Raw genomic sequence first — 24572 nt, forward strand, 5'->3', positions numbered from 1 at the left:
TGCCCAGCATGGACCTACACATCTCATGTGGTCTGTTACCTTTGCGCCTGGCAGACAAAGTCACCATGAGGGTCCTGCTGAATGTCAACACAAACCCAGCTATCTCAGGACTGCTTTCTTACACACTATTTAATTCCTTTATTAGTTCCACAGTCAGGGTTGGCAGGACTTAAATGGAAGTTAATATGACTTTGCACAATAAAACACAATAAAAACATACCTTACCATTAACTACCACTAAGGGGCAAAACACAGTGGCCATTGGGGAACGGGGAACCCGGCACTTTACCGGAAGAAAAGCCAAGTTAGTTTGACCCAGATCTCCAGAGTCTATATAGATTGGGTGCTTCATCATGGCTTTTTGGCACTTTTATCTAATAGCTGATTCAATAAAATAGATAAAAGCACCCAAAAGTCTCACTAAAGCACATGATCTACACAGATGCTGGGCAAGCCAGGTCAATGTACTGCAGTTCTTCTGCGCATGTGCTGCACTTAGCACAAGGCCACACCAAGCTAAAAAATAAGGTGCCATTTTGTTTTTTTTCCACATCTGTCAGCAACCAGTATTGCTAAGATCATAGGTTACAAAACTAGAATTGGTCTAATAAGGGAAGATTCATTAAGACCCTATTAGAATGCGCTTGGACGCAGTGAAGGCAAATGCTCTACAAGGGCCTATAAAGGATAGAATGGAACAGCACATTCATTGACCACAGATTTGGGTATTAAAAAGGAGCATTTTTAGTAATAGCTAGCATTATCATGCTGCCCACCATGGTGTGTAGTTAGCTAAACAGCCTTAGGGAGGACAGATCAGCATAACGCTGAAATAATGTTACTGTGAATCAGGCCCCTTTATTATCAGTTCTGATCACCCAATGTTACAAAAGCCATAAAAGTAATGGAATCTAAATACCCAGCATATTAAGCTATGTAAGGCAATAACTAAACAGGAAGATAAAGAAGAAACTTCTTCCCCTACACAAAATATATATAATACATACACGAATACATTAGGTCCTGAAGAATGACACTGTAAACTGTAACATGGGTATCGATTTCTTAATTTCTTCCTATTTATTTACTGCTGTAGGGATTCAATACTAAAAGTAAAACTTCTTTTCTAATGCAAGGAAGAAACTATCTGTATATGTATATATTTACGGTACCTCAAACATAAAAGTGTCCACTTCCTCTCGAATGTCTGCATAGCTCAGTTTACTCCCATCATCATTGGTTGCATTCAAAAGCATGTCAAGGAAAGCTCTCCGCTTTTTTGACCCACGTTGTTCACAGCTGCCATCAAAGTCACATTTACTTTCTTCACAATTGTTTTGCTCACAAGCCTTTTCCTTAATAACCTTATGAAACAAACATATATAGTTCAGGGTTAGAATCCACAGTCTACCAAACTATACTTTCAAAATAAACTTTAGTCCAGATATTTAAAAAGCAACCACATCCATGACTCTATAATATGTACTTCTCAGTGGCAGGAGATGAAAAACATGTATCCCTTAGTCTTTGGTTTCTTTTACTATCTATTGGGTTTGAAGACAATACTGTTGTGAATCATTTAAAATCTAAATGTTTAAGATCTAAATTTTCACAAAAAAGCTGTTTGGGGGCAAAAATAGGCTGGTGCCATAAACAGGAATACCCTTTTCCTTTGTCATCCTTTGCTTCTCAACTATCAGCACAGGTAACTGTCATTATCAGGCTAATTCACAGAGCAAACCTATGTTGTGATATTGCATCCCAAAAAATACAAACCAACATGCAAAAGATTTCAAATTCCATCAGTGTGATGGTGCATCCAACTATTTTTTCACTTCCACTGAAGTTAGTGTGTTAAAGGGACTTTAACATGCACTACTGAAATTAATGGCTGTTTTGCACTGGATCTCAAAGAGCACAACTGCTGCTCATAAAAGTGAGATGAATCAGGACCCAGGCCTGAAATGGCTCCAATGTTTTGGTCCAAGATGTGGGTGTATACTTTCCAACGCACCCATCTTTGCCACTGCAGTAAATGAAGCCTTAAGTAATAATTCATTTGTATAGAGTGCTCTGAGTCTAAAGAATTAAAAGACTGCAATACTTCAATATTTTAATCACGTTTGCATAATGAACTGAATGATAAGCAGGAGAGATTCATAGAGTATTCATAAAGAAATTCTTATTGGCTGTTGAAACACTTTAAGTTTAGAGTTCCTTTTTATGATCCTTACAAATACCCAAAACACACTACACCTCACATGTTTAACATACTCTTCACTCTAACCTAGTAAGCAGTATTTATATTTATTGTCCTTTATTTTCCTCCTCGGATATAGTTCATTATATCCAGTTCACAAAGTTGAGTTGTTTAGAAGTACTTTCTCCATTTCTGTACAACATTAATGTTTTGCAGTCATTCTTTTTATAGCCCCTATATCGGAGTGATCATGCTCTAATTTCCACAAAAAAAGGTAAAATTTCATTTTCAATTCCAGCTTCCCGCACACTGCTTCTGGGATACACACAATAATGAGGTACTCTTTCAAAAAGTATAATGAGAAACATACATTTTAGCTACTTTAAAAGGGTGTATACAGCTTCTGCTTAAGGAAAATGCAATAGCTGTGAAAAGACTGGGACAGGCAGCCTGGTAGGCCACCAGAGCAGAGCCAGAGACAAGAGCTAGAGTCCAAGGTAGCCAAAAATCAAGAGAATTCTAGGAGCAGAATCCATGTTACAGGCTGAAGCACGGTTTTATAATCAGAGACCACATTACCAAATCCAAGGAAGAAACCTAGGGGCAGAGTCCAAATCACCAATTCAATCAGGGTCCTGGGGTCAGGGATTGAGTTACCACAGTTGAGCCAAGTTCCTAAAACCCAGAGTCCAGAAAGAAACAGAGCTGAGCAGGGTCAGAAGCAAGAAAACCAAAGAGTACTAGATCCAGGGACACTATTTTTTAATTTTTATTTATCAGAAAAGTAACAAACAATTCATCTTGAATTTTACATGTTCCAATTTACTCCTTCCAACCCCCAGTACTCTATATCAATGTTTTCAAATCTGTCCCTCACTTCCATGTGCTCAGAGAGCTGACTCTACAATAGTGCGGTGGGGAGGGAGCAGTACTTAACCCCTGGATTTATTTTCCCCGCGGTAGCAGTGGGAAGGGGACAACTTTAAGGCAAATCTCCAATAATTAGATTCCATACCTGGAAAATTGTAACAAATTTATACATTTTCCACATACAGAATCCCATTATCGGAGGGTCATCTTATGTTCAGGGTCATCTTAGATTTGAGTAAATAGAGTAGCTACAGTAAAAAATCTTTACCAGTATACCAAATCATAAAACCCATTGTCATAAAACATGTACAAACATGTAACACAGTATGACAATAAAATGCCTTAAAATCCATAAAATAGGTACTCAACATGCAACAGGTAAAACACTCAAGTCCTAGAAGTTGGGTGTGAATAAGAGTCTACGGTCTTTCTCCATTTCTTCACTTCAGTTGTCTCCAAGGTCTTCACGGTCTTGGCTGACATGAAAACATGGTTCATTCAGTCCTAATTGTACTCTCTGTTCCACTTCTTGAACAATAAAACAGCAATGGCAGATGTAAAATCCTTCCTCTTCAACCTCTTCTCTAAATCTTTTTAAACACTTCCAACAATATGGCCCTAAAAGACTCCAGAACCTTATATTAAATTCTACCAACAGTCCATCCTTGCCCAGGTTCTTTCCATTCTTAAAGTCTTAAGGCAGCTTCCCATTTCTTTTAATGTCACCTCTTCCTCCATCCTCCAGGCATCTTCTTCCCCCACCTTCCTTTCCAGTTCACCCAATAACTTGCGAGTCCTCCCTTCATTCACCTCACTCTTCTCGTGTAAATCCTCATAAAATCTTCTTGCCGCCTCTGGTATTTCTTCCTACCCTTCCATTTGGGCTCCTTCCTCCTCCTGGGCTGCCTTAATCTCCCCTCTTTCTGACTTGATCCAGGCAGAGAAGTATGGAGACCAGCCCTAATTTCTTTCTGTCTAAGGGGCATGCATTAAAAACATCTTCTCTTGCACCTTGCTTAAAAACCATGCCTCTTCCATCTTGTCTTTCATGGGCCATCCCCTCTCTGTTTCCTTTAAAAGCCACTGCATTCTCTGTTGTAGCTTCTTAAAACCCTCTTCCATCTTACTTGCCTCTTGCCTTCCTGAAAAAATACTCCCCAGCCCTCCTCTTTACCACTGCTCCTGCTTCATTGCTTAGTTTCTTTAAAAGATCGTTTCTCTTTCTGCAGAGGCATACCCATTAACAATTCAGTCTCTGTACCTCAAAACTAACATTGTGTTGCAACTAACCATGTATAACTTCTTCCACTTTTACCACCTTAATTGTGGAGCTCCTTATTAGCATTGCCACCCCTGCAGATCTGTTCTCATTGGACCCTGACCAAAATGAGGCACCCCACCTCCAACAGCTTTTGAATTGTCTGTATTCCTCCTCACCTGGAATGCCACTCTTGTGCAGACATCCTATATCCTCTTGCATCTGTGCTAAGGAGGGCTTAGGATTTAAGGGCTTAAATCCACTGTTTTCTATTAGTGCTTTGTTAAAACACTGAACATTTAAGGATGCAACCACCAACATCATAAGAAGAAATATTCTTTAGTTATACATCTTCCTCAGTATTTATAGCTTGGGAAGTCCATTTCACCCTCCCCCCACTCTCATTCCTTTACCTCAATCAGATTATGAACCTCCTAAATGTCAAGAAAACCCTCAGTCTCTCCACCCCCTTGATGCTCTAGCACCTCCATGGCCCACTCAGGGATAGCACCAAGGAGGACAAGGGGGGAAAGCTGGGCTTCTCTTCCCAATCTCCCTCACATATTTTAGTTTTCTTTGTGTCCCTCTATTTAGATTTTTTCCTTTTGTCAAAAGGCATCCCACCTCTCCTCTTCTTTATCTACTTCCTCTTGCCCCTCATTTACCTCCTCTTCTTATTGCAGATTCCCACTTTCTTCCCTTTTCTCCTACTTCTTGCCCATCATCGCCTCCCCCTGTGCCACTTCTACCACCAATACACCTGTCATCTCTTTCTCCTCTTCTGCATCACTTTTCTGCAGGGTCTTCCGTATCACCTCCCTTTTTTTCCCTGCCTCCTCCCCTCTCCTCTTGCCTCTCTTCATATACAGTCTCCTCCAGGGTTTCTTCGCGCTCCTCCCCTAGGGTCCAGACTCTAGTTGCAAAGGACATAGGACATGTTCTAAAAACATGCCCTTCTTCCCCACACAAATTACATTTGCAAGCTGCTTTGCAGTTATTAGCCACCTGGTGCCCCTCCACCCCATACGTGTTGCACCTCATGGGTTGTTCAAAACAGATAATGAACCCCCAAGTATAGCCCTAGCGTAATTACCAGTAGAAGGTTCTCCACTAGTAATTACACTACAGCTACCTACCCTCCACTGGTAATTACACTAGGGAACCTACTCTCTCCTGAGTCTTCATTTAAAATTACTCTTGCCTTGCTCAACATTGTTCAAACTTATCCCTAATTTTAACACTTTTATCACCTTTTTGGTGCGACATTCCAACCTTGCTTAATATCTTCTGATATTATTAAATCCAATAACATTCTTAATTACATTCTTAATGTAATTACTCTTTCATGGGCTGCTTCAGCGGACAAGAACCTGATATGTTTGAGCCCTGGGGTATTGCTTATCTCATTATAGGTTTTCCAAAATCAGTCATACCCTTTCTTCAGTGGTGTAGAATGTAAACGTCCACATTCAACGACTCGTAAAATCAATAAAGCTATTTAAATCTTCCGGATGCACTTTGAAAACCTCAAATAAAACATCTGCTTTAAAACCATAGCTGCTCACTTCACTTCTGTTATTGTAAGAAACCAAAATTACCTTTACCAGTAATGTCTTCCCTCTGTTGCTTTAAACGTTTGCTGCCATCCAAGATCTGCCTGTTGTACTGAGTCCACCATTCACTGAGCTCCACTTCCCCATCACTGCTTCTCATCTACCACGCACCTTTATCTGTATACCACTAGTAAATTTCATCTGCCATCCACTGCTGTCTGCACGCCAATCTCCCACCTCCCCATCCTCCATCACCATCTTCCTCTGCCAATGACTCACCAGCTCCAATCCACTGTCCAACCCCATACCACTGACCACCTCTGCAGCCCATCTTCCATTGCTACAGTCAGTCACCATCAGTCAAATCAGAATCAAAATGCAGACTCCTCTTGCCCCCATATTACCACAGTAGACCTTCAGAAATAACTGCTGGCTGGGCTCCAAGCTGCAGCCACAGCTGGAGTTAAATGGACATACTGCTATTCCCAGCAGCCAATCAGGAGGCCTTAACAATGGCCAGCTAGCTCATCAGCCAGGGTGGGGCTGCTTCTGCCAAGTCTAAGCAACTGGGCAATTGCTGCTGACTGTCAGATCATAATAGCTTGTCAGGGACCCTAACCATTGTTAGTTGTCTGTTAACTGAATCTCCCTAACTCTCATCCCAATTAAAGCAGCTAAAGATGGAATGGTTCTGCTATATTTGCTATAAAACCATGCAGACAGAACAGTTGCATCATAACATCTTATACTGTCATCCTTTTCTATCTATACAATCGGTACTTCTGTTGTTACAAGTGTGGCAAATGTTTCACTCCAATGTAAAACAACCAGGATGGGCTATTTGTTCTTTCAGAAAACTATTTTATGAAGGTTTCATTCATTGTGTAAATGGGATGCATTTTCCTACAATAGGCATGTCTTCAACTCTATGTCTAGCACTCTAATTTGAAATATTTTCCCATTAAAGCCTAAAGTGCTTGGATCACTGGAGAAACTCAGTAGCCTCCATATTGCAAGGAATTAAGATGATTTACAGTGTTTTTCTGTTTTGTCTCATCTTTTATCACTAGTCACAAATGAATCCTACTAGTACTAAATTAGTGTCACGCACTGACTAAAGTCTGGGAAATGTAGTATCAAGTCAAAGCATTTCTTTTGTTCTCTCCTCTTTTCCATGTTCTGCTGGAGTCTAAGAACCATACCCATTTGGTTGCTGTGTCAAGTATCTTTCTGAGATAGCTGATGTTCCCCATAGTTGTACAACCTACCATCACATTCACAATTTGCAATCCTAGACTACAAATTTTGTTGTTTCATTAGTTATAATCTACTTGAAACACAAATAAGAGATTACCTTATCTGTAAAATTGTGAAGGATCCTGAGACTTCTGTTATGTTCCCTTCCTTCTTGAAACATAGGGTATAAAAATTCAGGCCAAAGCCAAGGAGACTTCTGTCTATGATGAATGACATCACTCATCCTAACAAAACAAAAACATGCTCTTACATTTATTTCTAAAAACAACTTGACAATACTTCCTCAAGAACAGAAGAGTCTCAGTATCTTAGCACCCAGCGTGTGGTGGTGGACGAGTCTTATTCGACCTCAGGGGATGTGGGCAGTGGGGTTCTGCAGGGCTGTTCAACATCTTCATCAGCGACTTGGACAAGGGGGTAAAAAACACCCTGTTCAAATTCACAGATGACACTAAGATGTGGGGAAAAGTGGGCACGCTAGCCACGCTAGGAGGAATAGGCTGCACTCGGACCTGGACAGGTTACAGGGGTGGGTTGATGAGAACAGGATGGGTTTCAACACTGACAAGAACCAGCAGCATACCTACAGGCTGGGGAACTCCCTTCTCATCATTGCAGAGGCAGAAAAGGATCTTGAAGTCATTATTGATGCCAAAATGAACATGGGCCGACAGTGTGGGGACACTGTCAGGAAGGCCAACCATACCTTGTCATTCATCCATAGATGCATCTCAAGCAAGTCCAAGGAGGTGATCCTCCCCCTCTATGCGACACTGGTCAGGCCACAGTTAGAGTACTGCGTCCAGTTCTGGGTGCCACACTTCAGGAGGGATGTGGACAACATGGAGAGGGTCCAGAGGAAGGCCACCTGCATGATCAGGGGGCAGCAGGGCAGGCCCTATGAGGAGAGGCTAAAGGACCTGAATCTGTTCAGCCTCCCCAAAAGAAGGCTGAGGGGGGATCTAGTGGCTGTTAGTCAGGGGGGACCAGCAGGCAATGGGAGAGTCCCTGTTCCCCTGAGCACTACCAGGAATGACAAGAAATAACAGTCACAAGCTGGCAGAGGGTAGATTCAGGCTAGACATCAGGAGGTGCTACTTCACTGTCAGAGCGGCTAGGATCTGGAACCAACTTCCAAGAGAAGTGGTGCTGGCTCCTATCCTGGGGGTCTTTAAAAGCAGGCTGGATGAACACCTTGCCAGGGTCGTTTGACCCCAGTACTCTTTCCTGCCATGGCAGGGGGTCAGACTTGATGACCTGCTCAGGTCCCTAACGATCCTACCAACTATGAAACTATGGATGGGAGGATGCAATTTGATGTTTCAAAGGGAGTCTTTTTATTTAATCTTTGGGCGATGCTAAGAATCCACTTAATCAGAATCTCAATATCTGTAACTTTTTAAAATCATTTTAAATGCAATCCAAAAATGAGATACATACATGTATCAACTACATATGAACTTGACCTACGTATATACATATCTGTGTCAATAAATACAGGGGAGAAGAAAAAGAGAAAAACAGCATGAGCAAAGAGGGAGGCTTAGAAGAGGAAAACAAGCATGAAAAAACTAATATTTTAATTACAGTATCAGCTATTGTATTTGTCCAGTTTTGAAGAGATTTCTTCAATTGGTTCCCCACCCAGCAGGTCCTGCTAGCTGTCATCACATTTCACCAGCTTCCCTGGATGAGGAACTAGATAAACTTCCTAAGGTCAGGCACTTGTAGAAAAAGTTTATCCTCAAGTAGTATCTCTTAAATACCTTAATAGTATTCCCCCCATCATAATTTTTCAATTCAGTTCTTGGCAAGTATGTGTATTATGTGGTACTGCATCTTCCTGATAGTTTATTTGTTCTTCCCAATTCAAAATCACATTCAAGAAAGGTATCAGTATTTTTCCAAACCCTTAATTAGATTTCTCTTAGCCACTATGTATTGGAAAGGGAAAATATATCCCCTCAGCATGAAACCTCCTTTGGAAATGTCACTGTCCTCTGTTTGGCTTTGAAATGTAGTCAGCCTTTGTTTTGAGACTGATGCCTCTACTCAGGCAAACACTGACAGTCTTGCCACTTTCCTAACTGATCAATATGCCTACCAATTCTAGGGGTAGGTACTTTAATCAAGGTGAGCGGGAAATTTGTGCTCTGTGTAGCCAGTGTTGCAACCTTTCTTCCTTTGGCCCTGTAAATCAGGGACATAGGACATGTGACAACCTATTTCAATACCTGTTAGCTATGAAGTGCAACTGAGTCACAGGTTAGAGTAGCCCACTTTCTGATGCCATCACAAATTTCCTGGAGCCAGCACAGGTTATGGAGGCTCCTCTACTGCATTCTACCTCTGTATATGCACTCCCCCCACTTCGTTTCAACCAATGGGCAACACAGGTTTGAAGCAGTGCAGCGTGGCACACTGTGCTCAAATGAACCATTCTCCTTGCAGAGGCCACAGTAACCTACAAAAATGGATTCTGCTCGTCTAAACTCCCAGGCACTACAGATGGCATTGGCATTCTCAATCCAAAAGTAACAAACTATAAAAAGAGACTTGAAAGTGTTACACTTACTTATAAATAGCACGGACATATTCAGAATCCTTGTTGTTCTGTGCACCAATGTTCTTGCCCATTGCAGTTTCTAGAAAGAGAAATTGACTATGTTCACCAGTTCATTAGGAGGATTACATGAATGTAAATGGCAGTTATTTACAGTCTCCGTGGACAGTATTATTTTCTACAAGATAGTCTTTCTTTCTGAAACAGGTCATAGTGTTTCAGTTCTTCTTTCCCTCATTTTAGATTCTCTAGCCCTCTCTCATCCCATGAAGAGGGGGTTCTCATAACACAATTCACTGTCCAGGCAGCTACAAAAAAGAGCAGAACACTTGGATCAAAATAGATGTGGTCAACCTTGATGATATGGCATTTAGTTTAAGAAGATAAGCAGAGCTGGGTTATGTCAACCACCTTGAGAACCGAAACTATAGCACTGGAACAGCTCCTAATTTATTGCAATTCCCAAGCAATTGTTGAATCATACCTAAGACTTACCACAGATTATATCCAAGGCACACAGTGTGATGTCTAGAAAACAATTAAACGGTTCTTTGTCAACACATTTTTCAAATTTATCTGCCAAAACATTGGCCTGTTCATTCATGACTTCTAGAAAATCATTCAAAATTGTGAAGTGGAAGGTGGGTGTTATCATTTTTCTCCTGGTACGCCACTTATCTCCAGTGCTACAAAGTAAAAAGTGGGAAATTAAGTAGCACAAATTCATTTGACAAAAGAAATTATAACATTTCCAAGTGAATATACACTTTGCAGTATAACAGCAGTTACAGCTGGTAGCGTGATTCTTAATGCTGAACTTTAAAAAGTTGCCAGTAGCTTGAGTAATCTTTGCTGGCCAATATGCACTGATAATTCTAAATGACAGCTCTAATGATCTGTAACATTTCCAAATGTATAGCACTTACAAGAAGTGGCAAAGTGGAAGTATCCAGAACTCTACTAATCCTACATTGCCTTCTATAGGTGGTATAATATGACTACCATAGCTGACACTGAGAAGGCAACTGGGGCAGTAATGGGCAAAAAGAAGTTTAAATAAGAATCCATTGTTAAATATTGAGGTTCCAAGCACAGCCTTGCCCAGACTGGAGGGCCATTTAAAAAGTTTTGGTGAGCTGTTGAGGGCTGCACCCATAAAATCTTTCAGAAGATATTTTTTAAATTATACATTTAAAAAATCATACACTAAAAATCAAATATCTACTATAACATATTTTAATTTTATTTTTTAAAAATAATTTTGTCCTGATTTATGGTTTTGATTAGTGTATACAGGGGTGATTGCAAAATAGTTCAAAATAAACTCTTACTCTTGTATACCATGGGGGAAGGGCAGGGAGGGTCGGGGGTATGTGTGGAGTGTAGGGAGGTGTGGGGTGGGCAGGGGTGGGGAGGTGTCTGTGTGTGGGGTATGAGCAGAGGTGTGTGTACGTGTGTGGGGGGGACTATCTGCATGCTAGGAGCCAGCTGGGGGTGAGGGGAGAGTGCAAATGGGACATGTGCAGAAGAGCTCGCCCAAGTGAGCAGCCCAGGTGCAGTCCATGTCCTTCCTATATGGCCTGCAGATGCCCTTGCAAAGCTCCACACAGGGCAGAGCCCTGCCCGCTCCTGCCCAGGGCAGCCTGCACTGCATTCCCACTTGTCCCCAAGTCAGGACCCTGGCCAGAGTGCACAGTGCTGCTGCTGCAGCTGCCCAGGTACTGCTTGGCTCCCCCCGCCTCCAGCAGCTTCTCCTTCTGCCCCTGCTGCACTGCTCTGGGCAGCAAGTAACATGGGGAAGCAGCAGCAGCCATGGGGATGCGTACTGAGTACCACAAACCCAGCTAGGCAGGGGTGAAGCTGCTGCCAGTAGACTCCCTCCCCAGCTTGAGGGGCTCCAGCTCCTGAGTGAAGGCTTGGAGTTGGAGCTGGAGCCTCGCAATCTGAGGCAGAAGCTGCCCAGCTACATCTTCCTCCTCACCTGACTGGGCATGTGGTGGTTTGCACACATCCCCACGGCTGCCGCTGCTTCCCAGCACTACCTCTGACCAGAACAGTGCAGCAGCGGCAGGAGGAGGAAGAGGAGCTGCTGGAGGCAGAGGAAGTTAAGCAGTACTTGGGCAGCTGCACTTGTACTGGAAGGACCCACTGAAAAACACTGCACAATGGTGGGGGCTGGGGCCATCAGCAGGAGCACAGCACAGGCTGCCCCAGACAGGAGCAGGCAGGGTTTGGCCCCTTGCACAGCACAGCAGTGGCAGTCACAGGCCAGATCTAACCAGTTAGCCAGCCAAATCCGGCCCATGGGTCGTATTTTGCCCACACCTGGCCTACCCCATCTTCACTCATAATAACCCTCATGTTTCCCTTACTTAGAAAAGTGAAGGATAGGAAAAATTATAATGAAACAGAGGCCTGATTATTACATGACTACTGAGTGGTACTCAGAAAAGAAAACTTGTATGCTGTGATTCTGGGAAGGAGCTGGCCAAGCACCTGGCTCTGAGTTTCCTCTCCTGGGCTGGGTGCCCCATTCAGACCTGTCTGCATGCAGAAAGAGCAAACAAGCAATGTCTTCTATTATGCTGAGAGCAACAACTGCCACCTAATGGGGTAGGGTGAAAATTCATTACCAGGAAGCCTCCAAAAGCTCCTGAACCTCCTTTTATATTTTTAGGACAGTGGTGCTCAACCTTTTGACCCAGGCCAAATGAGTGGTGTTGGACCCCTCTGCAGGCTAGATTGGGCCCTGGGACCAAGCACCACCAACTCCCATCCCCCTGTCTCCCTATGCCAAGGCTAGGTCCCAAGGGGCCTGACACTATCCCCTCCCATCCCTTGCATGCCAGGTTTGGTTCCTGGGGACCTGGAGCCACCCCCTACTGCCCCCTGTGCGCTGGATTGCATCCTGGAGCCCGGCACTGCCCGCTTCAAACTTCCCTGCAACAAAATTAGGCCCTGGGGCCTGGCACCACCCCCATTTAGCCCTTGGCACTGGGATTAGGTGCCTGATTTAGTGTGCAGGGCCAAGGGCTTCCCATGGGCCCAGAGATTTGGCAGCAGAGAATCAGTATCACCACTCCCCATCACCAAATTTCTAGACCTGTGGGGCACTGTGGGCCCAATTTGGCCTGAGGGCCAAAGGGTGAACACCCCTGTTTTAAAACTTTCATGCTGAATGTTCTTTTAAAACCTAATCCTCAGTGTTCTGAGGAGTTCAGCACTGCTGGGAGATCATGCTCAAGTGATCCAGCCTCCGTTTAGATTTATCCTGAACTTCTAAACAGAAAGAAAAAATAAATATGGGAAAATTGGCAATGAAGTGAAAAATATTTGAAATAGCAGGTTCTATCATTAGATTTGTACTCTCCCTATCAGAGGGCTTCAGGGAAATAAACTGAAGGGAAAGAGCTGGTAGACCAAGGGTAAGGACATGCGTGCATTTGCAGCTGTTGCAAAAGGGCAAGGTTTCAAAAGGGCAGAAGCTGTAACTTTCTAACTGTTACATGTATACAAGCTGGGAAGGATACAAATGAAGCAAATCACTACAACTTTAACACTTTTTCATTCAGGGTTAAAACTGAAGTAGTTTTGTTACATCTGCATCCTTCCCTACTTGTCCACATGCAGCAATTAGACTGTAACATTTTGAAACGGTCTCCTTTTGAAATAGCTTCATATGTACTTGTGTCCTTACCCTGACAACCAGAGGCTGGATGGCCCAGGCTACCCTCCTCCCTCCCCTCCCAGAAAGCATCCCAAACAGGGAACAAAAAACATGGATAAGACTTTCTACATTTCGGATAAGACTTTTATCTTCCAATTCAGGCTATTAGTTCCAATCCCCTCTTTACATAATTGACACTTAAAACTTTTCTCTGTCTCCTTCCCCCATCCTTTGCCCCTTGGTTAGCAAATCTCTTGCTAGTTACCAGTCCTCCCTCAAAAATATTGCAATGATCACAGAACATATGCTGCCTTTATGGTGTTCTTTCCTCACCCTGTGTCGGATTGTAAGCACTTCAAAGTTTATCCCAGTAGAGTCTCTAGAAATTTTCTTTAGTCCCTCAGTACTACTGTAATCAACATGATTAATAATGTCAAGAGCCTTTACCTTCAGCAGTTGTGATAAGTGTGCATACAGAATAAACATACATATAATCCACCACATGTACTTTAAGTTGCTGTGGACTCTGATCATTCATTACACCTATGTAAACACAACTAAGGCAGTAATATTCTAAGATGGGGTGGGCAAAACACAGCCCCACAGGCCACATCTGGCCTGCAAAGGGATTCCATCTGGCCCACAGCAAGTCATTTGGCCCCATCCTGCCCAAGCTCAGGGGGCAGCCTGGGCCATGGTGCATGAGAGCTGTGCAAAAGTCTGCAGGGGAAGAGACAGAAGGAGGGAAAAGGGCCATGGCGGGGAGGGAGTGAGGCTGGGACAGGGATTGGGTTTAGGACCAGGGTCCACTGCAACCATGTAGCTGCCCCTTCCCCCATGCCAGGGATCATTACCCAGCACCAGCGTCCACCACCCCTCAGCCCTGGACCAGTCCTGGCTGCCTCCCCGCACCGACCCCGGTCCAGCCCCAGCCCCACACTGCCCAGGGGGGCCCAGAACTGGAGCAGGGCCAGTCTCAGCTGCGCCACCAGGCCAGAGGATACAGAGCCCCCAGGACCACTGCCCTGTCCTGCCCTGCCTAAGTCATCCCCAGGAAGGGCTAGCACGCCACCATGTGTGTCCTGCCACTGGGTGGGCCGGGCAGCGAGGCACATAACGCTGGCTGCACCACTTTCAAAGGCTGCAGCAAGGCACAGAATAGGCAGAGCACCCCCCGCCCCTTGAAGCTGTAGCCCACCTTTGCCACATGCAAAGGCTGGGGGGGGGGGGGGGGGAGCACGAGTCCCCCCTTGGCTCCCCGGCACTGCAACTCTACAGGAGCCACCAGGCTCCGCCTGTCCCACGACCTGGCCCAGCCAGGGATGCATTCACTGTGAATGAGGCTCTGATCGGGCCAAGTCGTGGGGCAATCAGAGCCCAGCAGCTCATCCAGGCCACAGTGCATTGGAGCCAAGGGGCTGGGGGAACATGCCACCCCTTCCCCAGCTCCCCCTGCAGTGTGAGCAGTGGCTCCCCCCACAGTGCAGCTGGGGGGAGGGAGGGAGATGAATGATTTGGCCTTGCCCCTACCCTGCTCCCTCCTGCATTATACGGGGTCTTGTTCTCTACACGCACACCCCCCAAGCCCAGAAACTAAAGGAACAAACCTTACCTACCTGCCTGCCGTGCTGGGCTGGCTGTGAGCCCGGCGCACCCCTTCCCCCTGCTGCAGCAGCCTGCGGCCAGGTTGCCCTGGCGTTTGGGGTGCTGAGCCCCATTAGCCCCCCCTTCCACCATCCCTAGTGGCTGATCCCCACCGCCAATGGAAGTGCCACCGGCACTTCTCTCAGGGGGTCATGGCCAATCTCAGGGGGTGTACATGCAACCACGTGCACTCCCTATGTATTGCCAATGCAATTGCTCTGCCCCCAGGCACATTCTGCCCAGCTGCCACTGCCAGTGTCTCCACTTCCACCGCCGGACCCAGCTCTGCTGCCCAGGTACCCCAGCCTGTCCACCCTGCATGTACTGCCCCCATCACAGGGATGTGTGGGAAGTGGATTGTGGCTCTGCCCAGGGCCCTGGCCTAGTGCTGTCACCATCCCACAATCCCGACCATGCCCACCTGCCCCACTCTTGGATGCCACTCCCTGCTCACACATGGGCCCATCCAATCCTACCAGCTGAGCATGCCTTGTACATGTGGTCTCAAGCCAGTCTCCATGGAGACCCCACCTGCCTATTCCATCCGGTGCCCTCATCCAGTGCCCTTGTGGTGAGTGTGGGGTGGATAGGCCTGGGGCCAGATAGGATCATTTCCCCCCCGCTGCCTCCGTTGCACTGGGCTGGGTCAGTACCTCCTCCCCACCCCCAACAGCAGCACATCAAAATTCCAAAAGTAGCCCTCCAGCCCATATAATTGCCCACCTGTTCTAAGAGTACACGTGAAAGCAGAATATAATGACAGTGAGGATGATTATGATGATGTTCATATAAAATACTTTCTATCCATAGAACACAGAGTACTTTGCAATAGTTTGGCTTCATTGTTCTTCTTTTACAAAGCAAAAGGTAACTAGCAGGGCCTTCGCAGATTAGGGGCAAGTCTATAATGTACACTGGTGTGTAGCATAGGGATGCCCAGCCTATTTCTAAGAAGAATGGCTCAAGTACCAGTAACAGTATAGCTATATTACCTGCAGCTTAATCTACCCTGCTTCTCTGCTCTGGTAAATTAGCCCTCACATAGCTAATTTGGCTAAATCCTTTCAGATACACAAATAACAAGATAAATTATTTAAAATGATTTGCAGCTGACAGGGCAGTAGATTCAGGAGAACAGGGCTTTCCTCACCCCTAGCAACAAATTTAAAGCAAAAAGGCAACACAGAATTAATAATTCATAATCAAGTATTAGATTGGTGCTTGAAAAAAGCAAGTTAGACAGACACTGCCACACCACTGTGAAAAGGAGAAGGGGGAAATGGAGCCCCAGTGGATTCTTATCTGGAGAGTGGTAACTCATAAGGTAGTTGCAGGACATCATATCAGAAAAGCCATGTAAACATACCCTTATTTTGACTTGATTCTGAATAGCAATATTGACTTTGAACCAAACAAACTGCCCAAAAAACACACATAATGAACCTATATAACTCTGAAACAAATCAACCTAAACATAAAAGAGGACAGATATGGAAAAAGTAATTAACAAAAACAGAACAGAAATACTTTCAAGGTAAAATATGGCAAGGTATTTTATTCTGAAAAGGGAGAAGTGCCCAAGTCTCTATGGTAGCCAGTAGGAATTGTACAATTGCTGTATAAACACCAAACACATTTAGATTCTAATGATCAGTTAGGTCTCTCATGGGGTAAAATTTGCATTGTTTTCTTTTACTGAGGTTGTGCAACCCAGAAGAGTACAGAAGGTAGCTCTGTAGAGGCTCCATATGTCTATTTGGGAAGGGGTTAGCAACAGGAGAGAGAAGATGAGACGGTCTATTCTACCCCTACATGGATCCTCAAGTTCTTCTTAACCCACTACTGACAGGACACTGGAGAACATCGTGCAATAACATTAGAACTACTCTTCAAACCTTCCAGTAGGAAACAAGAAATCTTCAAACCTCATCAGCCTCTTCAAACCTTGTCTCATTTCACATCTCCCTACCCACTATAACTATGAAAACAGCCCTGATGTCCTATTTCTTGCTTTCTCCTATTCCTGACTACTACTACTACTTTCTTCTGTCATTAAAACCTCCATTTTTAGAATGTGATTAAATGACACAAAGTAGGTGCATCTACACATACAATTAATGCAATGTGATAAAATCCAGTGCCATTTGAGCTGGAGTTAACTTCCCACAGATGCTCCCAGGAGTCTACATGTGCACCCAGGACAGTAGCACCTTGTGCTAGTCTATAGAGTAGCCCCAGGCTGGCAGAGGCCATGAGGGGTCAACCCTGGGCTCTGGGTGGCAGCAGAGGGACTGGCTGGGGAACAGGAGGGCCCACAGTGCAAAGCCATGTGGCTAGGCAGTAGGCAGCCCCCACACGTTAGTTTCAGTGCATGTAATGACTCCACCATAAGACAGTACGGTCCTACAGCAGAGTTAATTAATTTACTGCACCGTAATACCAGCACACATGTAAATGGTGATGCTTTACTGCAGAGCTAATTAGTCAACTGCATAGTAAAGCACATGTGTAGATGCACCCAGTCAGAATTTCCTGTCTTCTGAACCCAAATATTATCAAATTCAGGCAACTTGTTCAGGATTTAATATGACTCTGCTGCCAAGAACACAATTCAATAAACAATAATAATTATTGCTAACTTGAGGCTATAAAATACAAGGAAACTGCTCTGAGGAGTAAGGGAGGATTAGTCTGCTCCATAAGCAAAGTGCTCACCATGTGCATGCTTGCCCTGATCACGGGTTCCATAATTGAGAATGAGCTAAGTGTACTGTGCCAGTTGATACTAATTGAACTTGTTCTGCTTACAGATAGCAGCATATCTACTGACAGATAGCAGCATAATCCATAAATAGATAGACAGGTGGAATGCACTGCCTGTCAGATTATATACCTGACAATCTCTTCTTATATATTAGCAGTAAACAAATATAATAATCCATACAGCCTAGAAATGAATTTCCACTAATTCAATTAAAAAAGGGTTGTACTGCAACTTTCTAGGCCTATCAGTGTCCTTTTTCCTGGGGGTGAAGCTAGGATCATCAGTGCAGCTGGATCAGTTGCAAACCATTACTCAAAAGCAGTTATCAGTATGAGTAGAATTCAACCAGCTGAATTCTGACATCAGGGATATGTGGTTTCCCCTGAAGTGCATATTGCCGAGTATGAGCACAGCTGAAAGCTAAATCAACAAGATTTCATTTTGGTTAGTTAAACTGGACTGAAAGTCTTCTCATTTGAGAAGATAAAAGTAATGCATAGCTTCTGTGTATGAGAGAGTTATATGCATGCAAATGAAGTCACTCCTACCCACCATGCTTACATACCAGAATCCTTTCAAGAGGATTTTTCTCATCTTCCTACTGTTGGGAGACGCACCCCATTTTAGGTCAGACTGTGTGGGCTTAGAGCTGCCCTCTGGGTGTGTGTATTTATAGGAAATTAGGGATTACAGGAAATGTGTCATAGCGTAATAGCCATTACAACAGTTTGAAAACAAAGCAGAGAGATGAACCTCACACCCAGATTATCTTTACCCAAACAGAGTCTGGAATCACTGCTTATAGAATCAGGAGTAAAAATCCAACAGTGAAAGTACATCAGTTTTGGTGTTGCCTGTCCATGTCTATCCCTAAGTAGCTGTTTACCATAGCAAACAGGCTAGCTCCTGCCCCCAGCACCTAAAAGCAAACAACAGCCAAAGCTACATCCAGCACACAAAGAATCAGAGCTTGTGGTAGAGATGATATCTTTTATTAGACCAACTCGAAGTTGTTTGGTGTTAAGCAGGACATAGAGTCATATTTCCTTCTGGTTATGATGTTTTGTATTTCACCACACCACATAAGAAAATCCTGCCCAAAAGAGCATTCCAATCTTTTAACTCTTCTGTGAAATACGAAACATCATAACCAGAAGGAAATATGACTCTACATCCTACTTGCCACCAAACAGCTTTGAGGTAAACAGACTATTCCAACTTTTCTCTGAGCCTAATCTGCATAAAATTCACTGTTCCAAACAGGAAATTTTACCAGACCTTCAACTCTCCTATGAACTATCAACTTTCATTTCTACCTAGGAGAACTTTTACAATCTTTTTCTCCTTTGCCTCAAGAAGGGTGCTTGTGCCTGAAAACTTGCAATTAAAGACCTTTTTTTGCAAAAATCTAGCTGGTCTAATAAAAAAATATCACCTCTACCACAAGTTCTGATTGTGTGCTGGATGGTACAGCTACAACCGCTGTACCATCCAGCACACAATTACCTTGAAATAGCTGCTTATCTGTTCATTCCAGGTCTTGATGACTGCCTGTTCATAAGCATACCCTTAAAACAGGCAACATGTATAATAATCTTCAAGTTCTGCAAATTTTAAGTAGATTGAATCACATTTGCATTTTACTATACCTTGTTAAAAGTCCTGTGCCAAGCCATGGATGAAGAAACTTGTATGCAAAGGATTTATCTATGTGCTTTGAACTGCTCAGAATAATCTAAAAATGAAAGAAAAGATGGATGAAAAACAATTCTCTTTAGGGAGGAGGGACGAGTATCTCTCTGTTTTTGTCACCCACTTACAACCACTGTTTTTTTTTCATCCGTTTTTTATCTGCATCTATCTAATTGTTGTCTTATATTAAATTGGGAGCTGTGCACTGCAGTATCTGGGTTTCTTTCCCTTCATTTACACAATACCTAGCACTGTGATGGCCACCCCTAACTGCGATGGCAAATCAAATAATAAATTTAAATAACCAACTCATACTTAAAACATGGTATCTCTTCTTGCAGAAAGGAGCTTACATAACATATTTATGTCTGCTGCTCCATAAAATGGAAAAGCCATTTACAGTCAGGAATTCCTTTACATAGCACACTCCAAAAAACTTTCATCAAATAATTGTCCATCAAAATCAGAACACTACAAAAATGCATCGATTTCACAAGAACTTGTAAAAAAAATTAACATTTTAAACTATTTTGAAGTGTCCAATTTTGACTTAAAAATATATATATAATGCTTTCATTTTCCAGATTCAAATGCTATTTCACTTTTTGTTGCATTTATTATCATGTTATTAAACCATATAAAATAATAAATGCCAATCAAGAAAACCCATACAATATACTTTTTAACTACATTTCAAAATTAAGGGGTTTTGCTCTGAGTTAACAAAAATTAAAACGCCCACTGTATTACTAGTCTAACTGGAATATAGCAATTGCTCACAAAACTCCCTCCCCTGACTCCTGCTGCCCCTTCCCCCCCTTAACCTTCTTCTCCACTCCAGTCTCTCCAGCATCAACCTGGCCTGATTGGGAGCTGCCACTGCTACTCCCTGGCAGGGCTGAGCTGGATCCAGGCTGGGGCCATGCTACTGCCCACTGCTCAGGAGGAGCAGAGCTGCAGAAGGAGGTAAGTGGGTGTGGAGGAAGATAGGCTGCAGTGAACAAAAGGGGTACAGGCTGAAGGGGAGACAGGCAGTATGGGAGGCGGGTTGCGGGACGGAGGCAAGTTACAGAGGAGAGCAGGGGCAAGAGAGGCAGGCCACAAGGGTGGCAAGGGGTGGGGAGGCAGGGTGTGGGGAGGCAGATATAGGCACAGCAGGGCAGGCAGCAGTGAGCAGGCACTGATATGCAGAGGCAGGTAGCAGGGAAGCACATAGTAGCACAGGCATGAGGTAGAGCAGACAGCTATGGAGCAGGGAAGGAACAAGGGAGCAAGGGGTCTGGGTTTAGCCGCCCAGCCTCCACCACTGCTTTCCCTACCATAGCAGTGGGGGAATTAGTTTAAGATGATCTTTCTCTAATTACATTCTGTACATGGAAAATTATAACATATTTATACTTTTCTATGTGTAGAATCTAATTATTCAGGGAGTCATCTTAAAATTTGAAGTCACCTTGGATTTGGGTAAATAGTATATCAAACCTTAATACCGCACAACTGCTGTACAAAGGCATGATCTACAGCAGGGAAAGAGAAGAGATTAACAGTTTGCAGACTCAGGGAGACTCTGTGCTCTCTGCAAATCCATTCATACCATCAAGTTTGTCTTCCTGAAAGAGTTAAGTTTCTACGGTGCCACTCTGCCTTATTTTCTGCTCGACTTCAAACTAACCTGGCTAGCTACCTCTTTCTACTCTTTAAACTCCCAGGTCAAGCTTCCATAGGGTCAGTATGAAGGGGAGAACATGGAGTAGAGACAGTTTTCCCAGTTATACTACATTGTAGTTACTAAATTCAATGAATAAATAGAAATATTATCTTCAGGACTCAGACTGATATTTTGTGTGCATCTCAGTCACTAATTTAAAACAACTATATCTATGATGATAACACTGGCAGCTGTTGCACTGAAGTTTTGTAACTAGTGGATCATTAACATGGCATCTGCATTATAAAACCCTGTTATCATGAAAATGCAAAGTGAAGTTCAAGGCTTTCTACAGGCCAAACAGATCAAAACATTTGATCTCATTCAGTACAGAATTAAGCACAGAAACTTGTTTTTATTCAATTGTCATTAAACAGAGAATGCACCTGATTAAAGGAGATGACTAACACAAAAAATGAAGCTCTCATCCCCAACACATGGTTTTCATTACTGGTCTCACTGCACTATGACTAGTCACTATGAATGATTAGTGTCAAACCTAGAGATTAAATAACTTCAGACATAAAATTTAAGTATAATCCTCATGTTTAGTAACACATGTCCATATTTAATTACTCAAACTGGGAGGAACCAGGGTTTTGTACAAGAGGGAAATCAGATGGCCTCACCTAGCGGTTTATTGTAAAGTATTGTACCACTGCACAAATACTTTCCATTATCATTTCCAGTAGGCACTGTACAAGCAGATAAAAGAAAAAGAAAGAAAGAATCATGGTAAAAATATTAAGTGAATTTTAAAAAATATATCCTATTTATGCCTTAAATTCTAATACTAAAATATTTGACACTGAGCCTTCAGTAGTTCTAGTGCACATACGGTTGCCTGTGAACCCTGAGAGAATACCAATCCAAGTATTTTGAAGCTTCTGAATTACAAGAGAAAATGAAGTAATTCAGGGACTTGGTACAGAAAAATTACACTGTAGAATGAAGGATATCGAACACATTTTATCATATTAGGGTGACTGGTAGAAATAGATTGACAAAGGCAGGAGCACTCACCTCCACATTCTCAGGGTGAAAACAAAGCAGAAAAGGCAATGGTCCTATCCAAAGTTTTACCAACGGTTCATTCTTGAGTTGTTCAAAATGGAAGATTATTTGTTTAAAGAAATCTGTAAAAGAGAAATCTATTGGAATAGGCCAAAGACAAAATTTCTGTATATTCATAGATGTTAGTGTGGAAGGGACCTCAATAGATCATTGAGTCTGACCCCCTGCATAAGCAGGAAAGAGTGCTGGGTCTAGATGACCCCAGTTAGATACTCATCTAACCTCCTCTTGAAGACCCCCAGGGTAGGGGAGAGCACCACCTCCCTTGGGAGCCCGTTCCAGACCCTGGCCACTCGAACTGTGAAGAAGTTCTTCCTAATGTCCAGTCTAAATCTGCTCTCTGCTAGCTTGTGGCCATTGTTTCTTGTAACCCCCGGGGGCGCCTTGGTGAATAAATACTCACCAATTCCCTTCTGTGCCCCCGTGATGAACTTATAGGCAGCCACAAGGTCACCTCTCAACCTTCTCTTGCAGAGGCTGAAAAGGTCCAGTTTCTCTAGTCTCTCCTCATAGGGCTTGGTCTGCAGGCCCTTAACCATACGAGTGGCCCTTCTCTGGACCCTCTCCAGGTTATCCGCATCCTTCTTGAAGTGTGGCGCCCAGAATTGCACGCAGTACTCCAACTGCGGTCTGACCAGCGCCCGATAGAGGGGAAGTATCACCTCCTTGGACGTATTCGTCATGCATCTGCTGATGCACGATAAAGTGCCATTGCCTTTTTTGATGGCTTCGTCACACTGCCGACTCATGTTCATCTTGGAGTCCACTAGGACTCCAAGATCCCTTTCCACCTCTGTGCCACCCAGCAGGTCATTTCCTAGGCTGTAGGTGTGCTGGACATTTTTCCTCCCTAGGTGCAGCACTTTGCATTTCTCCTTGTCGAACTGCATCCTGTTGTTTTCTGCCCACTTGTCCAACCTGTCCAGGTCTGCCTACAGCTGTTCCCTGCCCTCCGGCATGTCCACATCTCCCCATAGCTTTGTGTCATCTGCAAACTTGGACAGAGTACATTTCACTCCCTCGTCCAAGTCACTGATGAAGACATTAAAGAGTATCGGTCCAAGGACCGAGCCCTGCGGGACCCCACTGCCCACACCCTTCCTGGTCAAAACCGACCCATCTACCACGACTATCTGGGTGCGACCCTCCAGCCAATTCGCCACCCACTGGACTGTGTAGTCATCCAAGTCACAGCCTCTTAACTTGTTCACTAGTATGGGGTGGGATACCATATCGAAGGCCTTCCTGAAGTCTAAGTATACGACATCCACCCCTCCTCCTGTGTCCAGGCGTTTCGTAACCTGGTCATAGAAAGAGACTAGATTGGTCAGGCACAATCTGCCTGCCACAAACCTGTGCTGGTTTCCCCTCAGCATAATTTGCCCTCCTGGGCTCTCACAAATGTGAGCCTTGATAATTTTTTCAAAGACTTTGCCAAGGATGGAGGTGAGACTGACTGGCCTATAGTTGCCCGGGTCCTCCTTCCTCCCCTTTTTGAAAATGGGGACCACGTTGGCCCTTTTCCAGTCCTCCGGGACTTGGCCCGTGCGCCACGAGCATTCGAATATTCCCGCCAGTGGCTCTGCAATGATGTCGGCCAGTGCCTTCAGCACCCTCGGATGGAGCTCATCCGGGCCTGCCGACTTAAAGGCATCCAGTTCTTCCAAGTGACTCTGCACCATCTCAGGGTCTACGCATGGTAGTCTGGCGCCTTGCTGCTGCCTCTCTACAACCCCAGTGAGAGACTTGTCGTGCCCCTCACTTAGGAACACTGAGGCAAAGAACTCGTTGAGGAGTTCAGCCTTGTCCCCCCTGTCTGTCACCAATTGTTTCTGCCCATTTAGCAGGGGTCCTATTCCTCCCTGGGTCTTCCTTTTACTCCCTATATATCTAAAAAACAATTTCTTGTTGTCTTTTACTTGGGTTGCCATCCTCAGCTCCATGGTAGCTTTGGCCCGTCTAACTGCCTCCCTACAAGCACGAGCAGAGGAGGTATATTCGTCTTTGGTGATCTCTCCCTGTTTCCACTTTTTATGTGCTCCCCTTTTGGCCCTTAGGCTGCCCTGGATTTCTGTGGTCAGCCAGGGAAGCCTCCTGGCCCCTTTCCCTCTTTTGCCTCGCTCGGGGATCGTCTCGCTTTGTGCCTGAAGGATCGTTTCCTTAAGGCACAGCCACCCTTCTTGGGCTCCCATCCCTTCAAAACTCCTACTCATACATATAATTCATGATGAGTTCAATATAGCTTTATCTTTGCTAATTTAGCAAAGGAGGGTTATTTTACATAACTTTTGTTAGACTCAGAACGAGTTTACCCAGCACACA

General features: G+C 44.1%; 1 protein-coding gene across 1 annotated transcript in view; it reads right to left on the bottom strand.

Moving 5' to 3' along the window:
- LOC132243177 (cytochrome P450 4V2-like) overlaps positions 1 to 24572 on the bottom strand; it is a 47706-nt gene that overhangs the window by 20820 nt on the left and 2314 nt on the right. The window contains exons 2-7 of the mRNA XM_006274204.4: positions 22200 to 22312; positions 19426 to 19511; positions 10197 to 10387; positions 9714 to 9783; positions 7236 to 7362; positions 1173 to 1364 (exon numbers count right to left, since the gene is read on the bottom strand). Coding sequence (XP_006274266.1) covers positions 1173 to 1364; positions 7236 to 7362; positions 9714 to 9783; positions 10197 to 10387; positions 19426 to 19511; positions 22200 to 22312 — 779 coding nt within the window. The remainder of the gene's footprint in view (positions 1 to 1172; positions 1365 to 7235; positions 7363 to 9713; positions 9784 to 10196; positions 10388 to 19425; positions 19512 to 22199; positions 22313 to 24572) is intronic.

Source organism: Alligator mississippiensis, chromosome 2 (assembly GCF_030867095.1).
Source record: "Alligator mississippiensis isolate rAllMis1 chromosome 2, rAllMis1, whole genome shotgun sequence".
Lineage (NCBI taxonomy): Eukaryota > Metazoa > Chordata > Crocodylia > Alligatoridae > Alligator > Alligator mississippiensis.